The sequence below is a fragment of the Oratosquilla oratoria genome, chromosome 27 (assembly GCF_046742065.1).
Source record: "Oratosquilla oratoria isolate Oo_2021 chromosome 27, ASM4674206v1, whole genome shotgun sequence".
NCBI lineage: Eukaryota > Metazoa > Arthropoda > Malacostraca > Stomatopoda > Squillidae > Oratosquilla > Oratosquilla oratoria.
The window spans coordinates 55,954,620-55,962,119 of record NC_134803.1 but is presented as its reverse complement, the minus strand read 5'-3'; the positions used below and the strand labels follow the sequence as shown (position 1 = coordinate 55,962,119).

Sequence of the window (7,500 nt, the reverse complement as noted above, 5' to 3'; positions counted from 1 at the left end):
GAACACACTATCACACACACATACTCACATAATTACACACACAAACACACATACAAACACGCACACACATGCACACGTACACACACACACCACACACAAAACTACACACACACACCACATACAAAACTACACACACACACACACACACTAACACACGCACACATACCACACACAAAACTACACACACACACACGCACACGTACACACACACACCACACACAAAACTACATACACACACACGCACACGTACACACACACACACCACACACAAAACACACACACACACACACACAAACACACATACACACACACACGTACCAAACACCCACAAAACTACACACACGCACCAAACACACGGACGCAAAATGTGTACACGCACGAATACACACGAACAAAAAAGGGAACGAGTCTTACGTAAGTACGTACATGTATGTATGCTCTTGCATACACAAATACACATAAACGCTCACACAGACCGACAGACGAATTTGCGCTTAAACAAACAAAACTTAGTGGAGGCCAGTTCGTCTCTGCCACACAACTCACCACCAAGCCATGGCCGTAACCACGATCTAGGATTTCCAGACCATCATCAAACTCGCTTAGATAAAAAAAAGAAAAAAAAAGAAAAAAAAAAAAATCATAGAACTTTAGGCCTTTCATGAAGAGTTTTAGCGTGGCTGTGTCTACATCCTGAGTTGTTACAACCACAGGTCTTTTCTCTAACAACATAGCCTCTGGTCTATAACCACAAACGCTAAAATATCGTGACACAACCGCTCGGTGATAACCTGACGTTAGAGTGTGGTGATATTACAACCTCGTTCAATCTACAACCGAACTCCCAGAACAGATCAATTTCCTGACCTCGCTTTCCTGTCAACTACAACTCGGGCGTGCTACACGAGGAGTGACAATGTATTGTTCACAACCTGTTCTACAACCCGGGCAATGCTCACGCATGAACGAATATGATTGTTATATCTGCCGGTTCATCTCTATACTACAACCGCAATTACTACTACAATCATAACCACATCCACAAGTATTACCATAACCGTGACCACAGCTACAACCACGGCCAAAACCACATTCACAATCAAAATCATATCCAAAACAACAGCTACATTCACATACCCACAACCACAACCATAATCACAACCATAAACACAACCACAACCACATTCACACTCAAAACCATATCCAAAACTACAGCTACATTCACACACCCACAACCACAACCATAAACACAACCACAACCACATTCACACTCAAAAGCGCATCCAAAACCACAACTACATTCACACTCACAAACACAACCATAATCACAACCATAAACACATCCACAACCACATTCACAATCAAAAGCACATCCAAAACCACAGTTACATTCACACAACCGCAACCACAACCATAAACACAGCCACAGCCACATCCACAACTACAACCATAACCACATTTACACCTAAAACCACAACCAGACCTTCAACTATATCGGTTATTATCTACTACCACACTCAACATTTCACCTACCACAAAGTTCCATCTCTATCTACCACCTACCAACACATCCAAAACGACCACATCTACCTCCAACACATCTACCTCTACCACATCTATCTCCGCCACATCTACCTCCACTACATCTACAGGTGTTTTCTCCAGCAGGTCGACGCACTTTACACCTTTTATTCTGTCAAACGCCAAACGATTCTATTCAGCTGAGGGGCGCCGCGCCTAAACGAGGTCATCCTGAACCTCAATCTACCACGACCGACGCTGTGATAAATAGGTTCGTCTGTCTGGCGCGCGAGACACACCATCCATACCATGCGGCACTGTAGCAAAGGGAAGAATCAGGTGACTTGTACATACCTTCTGGTATCTTGTGGTCGAAGCTGGGAATACTGGTGGTTTGGAGGATGTAATGTGGTGGATGCGGTGGATGTGGAGAGTGTGGTGTGGTGTGATGAGCTTCGTGTGGTGGATGTGGTGATTGGGGTGTGGTGGATGTGGTGACTGGAGTGTGGTGTGGAGTGTGTGGTAGATAAGATGGATGTTGTGTGGTGAACGCAACGAGGTAGGTGTGATGTCATAAAATGGTCTTGGATCACGTGCTGGACCACTAGATCGTGTGGATCGGCAGCTTTAACCCTCCTGGATGAGAGCTCACACATTCTGACTAATTTACGCACACCAATCTCCTTGTTCAAGGTAAACGTAAACGACTTATGGTGAAATCTACTACGTCGAACGAACTCGGCACCACAGCGTTGGAAGCCCGAGACGGTAACCACGACACCAGAAAGAGGTGTGGTGGAAGGTGCGTGGAAGGACATTTGCTCACTTCGGGGTAGGTGGTGGAGGTGTTATGACGTCAGTGGTAGGTGCGTAAACAAAGAAGGTGGAGGTTAACGGAGAGGTGTTTCTTCGTGTGTCACATAAATACCGTGTTCAGAGGGGATATTAAACTATATCAAAGGGGTGAAGAACAGCCGGATAGAATGACCTGGCTGCAGATGAAATTAATTACACTATTCTTCAATCCCCCTAACCTCCTCCCACGTCCGGGACGGAGAAGAATAACCAATTTTTTTGATGATAAATGGTTTACCAAACTTTGTTTTGCTCAACACCATGAGCTTCGAGACTTACAAGCAAAGACCACCTTCGTCTACAGAGCGTGGCAGAAGTAAATACCCCACTCAGCTGCAATTGTACACGTTAGGGTCCTCACTCCGTATAACAGTGGCTCCCAAACTTTTCTGGCTTTAGACACCCTTGCCAAACCTTTCGAAAGTCCCCGGCACTCTTATTAGAAATTCTAAATTCTACTTTGTCAGTATTTTGTCGATTGAACATCAGTGTTAACAAAATTTTGTCCCCGGATAATATGAAAATAATCATCTTCACACTGATGCTGCTTTAATGAACAAAAATGGATGACAGAGTCGGTAATACGAAAATTATTTTTGCCCTGAATTTTGGCGGTACCACCCTCAGTTGATCTCACGGCACACCTTTGGTGCCGCGGCACACCGTTTGAGAACCCCTGGGCGGCACACCGTTTGGGAACCACTTTCGTATAACCTCGTACCCTCAAGCGTCTGACTTACCTCTGAGGGGGCTCTTCATGGCGGCTTCCACCAGGCCTGCCAGGAGCTGTAGGGACTTGGGGTCCTGCGCCAGGCCGCTGCTGAAAGCCGCCAGTGCGTCCGCATGGCGCCCCAGGCACTGCAGGGCCACGCCCTGCCGGTAGTACGCCTGCGGGAGGAGAGAACAAGGAAGAAATCAGTCGAAGTCGTGCTATAGACCTATGTTATACGCCTGTACAACGGCGCTTTACCTGTTCCGTGCTGTCATGGTGGAAATCAATTAGAGTTGGACGATGAGCTGGGTGAAAGATATAAAAAGAAGAAAGAAATTCTGAAGGACTATGATTTGAAAACAAAATCATATATAGAATATTTATGATCATCAAAGGGGTAATTTGGTATAGTGTAAAAATATATATAATGATGTAGAATATAGATGTGGATGATAAGAATAAGGAACATATGGGGCAAGGGAAGACATATTTGCGTGTTGGTAACGCATATGCAAGAGATCAAGCACTACGCTCATCTAAACCTGATCCATGACGAATTAGAAGTACGCAAAAAGAAATATATATATTGATAAATAAATAAACAAATAAATAGAAAAAATAGAATAAATAAAAATAAATGAATAAATAAATACTAAAAAAAATTCAACCCATAGTAGTACCTTTATAGCAGAAGCGATTTTTGTAAACAAGGTTTTATGCGGTTACAGAGAAAGATGTCTTTGGTGGTTCTGACGTGTGACGGATCATGTTCGATGGTTATCCGCAGTAATGCATCTATAGCTGACACGCAACCGCATTTGCATGTATACAAGTCTTTGGCAAATTAAGCAAAATTTGAACATGAAATTTCTGAAGTACAAGAGGATCAAGAGCATATATGAACGGCTAAGCATGAAAACATGAGACCTCTGTGACATATAAGGCCAACACGCTTGATAAAAAAAAAGTGAATTACTGTTAAAAAATAAGCGTGTTTATACGTCTGTATTTGTGGGCTCTTGGCTGACACGTATGTACATTAGCAAACGAAGATACTAAGAGATATGTATGCCTCTGCATATATATATATATATATATATATATATATATATATATATATATATATATATATATATATATATATATATATATATATATATATATATATATATATATATCAAGTAACGTAGATGTCGTAACACAAAATTAAAATAAAACTTAAACCCACTCTCGGAGAAAGATAAGCTGAGATACAGAGTAAACCGTATATTTCGACCACTAGCTGTGGTCCTCTTCAGCTACGTAACTGCTGAAGAGGACCACAGCTAGTGGTCGAAATATACGGTTTACTCTGTATCTCAGCTTATCTTTCAACGAGAGTGGGTTTAGGTTTTATATATATATATATATATATACATCTCTCTTGATAGCGTATTGGCTTACGTCACTGTAACTTTGTTACGGGTTAGCTGGGTTCGAATCCTCGGCTCGTCCACGTTTCAATTTCCAACGGATGCCTCCTTCGAGCGACTCTCAGTCTCGATTGCGATGGCATGGGATTAAAAGTGATTTGAGGTTGAAAAAGATATATATATATACATATATATATATGGATATATATATATATATATACATATATATATGTATATATATATATATATTCATACACGCGCGCCTCCGAGATACGAAACCTCAGCTCCGAAACTTTCTGTCTCGAAGGAACAGAAGCCACAGAAGAAGAAGAAGAAGCCCGCAGATTCAGATTCTGGGTCACATTAAGGTTCTCTCCATTTCGTACCTCGACGTCAATAAGAAGCCCGGACAGAAATACGAGTCCTTTACCTTCCTGACCTCTTCCCCACAAAGGACTCTGTCGAATGCTCACAAAATGTCTTTTATCAAACTCTCTAATAACGTAATGCTAATCAATTAAAAGCTCACACCTCACTCTCTGTTTTCTTTGTCATCCAAATCCAACTTAACCAAAGAAAGAATAATGAATTTTTACTCTATCCATAAGCAGGCGAAGAGTCGAGATGTGAGCTTTAACGTGAGCCTTATAGAAGAACAAGTCAGCACACTAAAACAGGCGTTATTATCTCGACTTTTGAAAATGGACCGGTAGCCGGCGGCTGTCTTCTGTTACCGCTAGTAATAAAGGTGCCACATTCATGACTCCTAATTTAAGTGAACTCATTAGTCTACGTGTGTGTGTGTGTGTGTGTGTGTGTGTGTGTGTGTGTGTGTGTGTGTGTGTGTGTGTGTGTGTGTGTGTGTGTGTGTGTGTGTGTTTGTGTTTGTCGCTGAATGGCACAAGGAAATGGCACTATCTTCTCGCATCTAAATGCCTGCAAACTAGTATTAATTGTCATGCATTTCTTTTACTCCTCAGCTCTTCCCTCCCCCACCACCGACTTTGCACTTGGCTCGAACTCCCTACCCACCCCAAGCCTCTTATCTACGACTGCAGGACCCGACTGAAGGAGATGAGACGCACGAGAACGACGCAGACGGAGTTCTTGCGAGCCATCAGTCTCCACAGGTCGCCGAGCTTCCAGCCGGACGAAAAGGGTCTTCGAGAAGAGTTCTCGGGAGTCTTCGCCTTCGCCGAAGTCGTGGAGGTCTTCACGGACGGAGCCGGACGAGGGTTCTCCTCGAGCTCGGTCTTCGGAGGTCTCTTCGTTCTCTCTGAGGCTGAGGAGGACGTTGACGGTGCGACAGTCGTGAGAGCCGGGGAGGTGGTGATGGAGAAAGAGGTGGCTCTTGTCTCTAGAGGACCCTGAGGAACTTTGGCGCCTTTCGATCTACTGATCTTCTCTTTCTTCAAGAAGGACGACGTCGAGGCGTTCTTGGATGGAGCGTTGTACTTGATGACCCTCCCCCTCACGCTGCTGCCACCGCCGCTGACGGTGCCACGGTTGCCAACTCCTCCAGAAGTCCCACCAAAACCACCTCCGACACACCCACGATTATCTTCTCTCTTTAAAAGTACCATCACAGAGGCTCCTGAGGCGCGTCCGTACCATTTGGTATCGGGAGACTTCGTACTACACTCTTCCTCTTCGGGGGAAGAAGAAGGAACACTTTGAAGCCTCCGGGAGGAACGCAGGCGCGTCAATCGACAGCTACTTCGGAGAGTAGCTGCGAGAACGAGCAGAATTCCTTTTCCGGTGGGAGGGTGGGTTGGACGGAGGGCTGATCGATCTTCTGGGGGTTTGGGGCTTCCAGGTCCTCAGCCTCCCGAAGACGTGGGTCTTGTGGGTCCTGAGACTCGAGGTGCTTCGTCATTCTTTCTTTTTACCTGGAAATTGGGTTTCTGCAAAAATTAAGAATAAGGTCAAACACCACCTTCTCCTCCTCTTCATTCAAATTAAATTATCTCCAGGGTAGCGTGGGTGACACATACATGACCAAATTATGTACTGGTGGTATAGATATAAATTTCAATAAGAGAGCCGTTTATATTTATGCATATACATATGTACTGTATACATACATACAAATATGTATATATATACATAAAAATCGCATAGACACATAATTCTGAATATACAGGAAACCACAAAAGAAAATAGTAGAATCTAGAGAGAACACTATTGTCTATTCAGATATTTTCAACGTACATAGAGGGAATAAATAAGAATATATATATACATATATATATATATATATATATATATATATATATATATATATATATATATATATATATATACATAAGTATATATATACATGTATGTATATATAAGCAGGTTGGTAAGGTGAAGAAACTTGGGAACGTTTTTCGGGAAATCTCTCAACCCGTGACCTACAGTTTCCGTTCCTGGGCTGCTGCGGGTCCATAACTCTCTTGGTGATAAAACTGTCCAGTTTGTATAATCCTTGGATTAAAACGAAGTTGTTGACAAATGTGTCCTTGATCAGGTTGGAATCTATCATATTTCTATTAAATGATTTTAATCGTTTATTTAGTACCTTCCCAATTAGTACAATGGCGGGAATCTCGAAGATAAACAAGTAACGCGTTGGACATTTGTTCACTCCTGATGCTATGTTTGTGTTTTTTTGTCTTGCTTTTAATTCTTTTTAACACACACACACACACACACACACACACACACACACACACACACACACACACACACACACACACACACACACACACACACACAACCCTGCCTAGGGCTGAAATAATTTCAGTATCGCTGAACTGCGGGTCGTTAATCCAACTCACGTGGGCGGGGAGTTGGGTGTGCGTGTGCGTGTAAGGTCACAGCATTACTCATAGATCGGTCATATACGAGCTCTAAGCTCTCTTCCGGGAGGGAAATAGCTGTCGATCACGAGTCCAACACGTGATCCAAGACCATGGTGAATCACACACACACACACACACACACACACACACACAC

At 43.1% G+C, this 7,500-nt stretch overlaps 1 protein-coding gene across 1 annotated transcript in view; it reads right to left on the bottom strand.

The window, feature by feature from the left end:
- LOC143040093 (tetratricopeptide repeat protein 28) overlaps positions 1–7,500 on the bottom strand; it is a 374,508-nt gene that overhangs the window by 61,559 nt on the left and 305,449 nt on the right. The window contains exon 3 of the mRNA XM_076210776.1: positions 3,117–3,264. Within this exon, the coding sequence (XP_076066891.1) occupies positions 3,117–3,264 (148 nt within the window). The remainder of the gene's footprint in view (positions 1–3,116; positions 3,265–7,500) is intronic.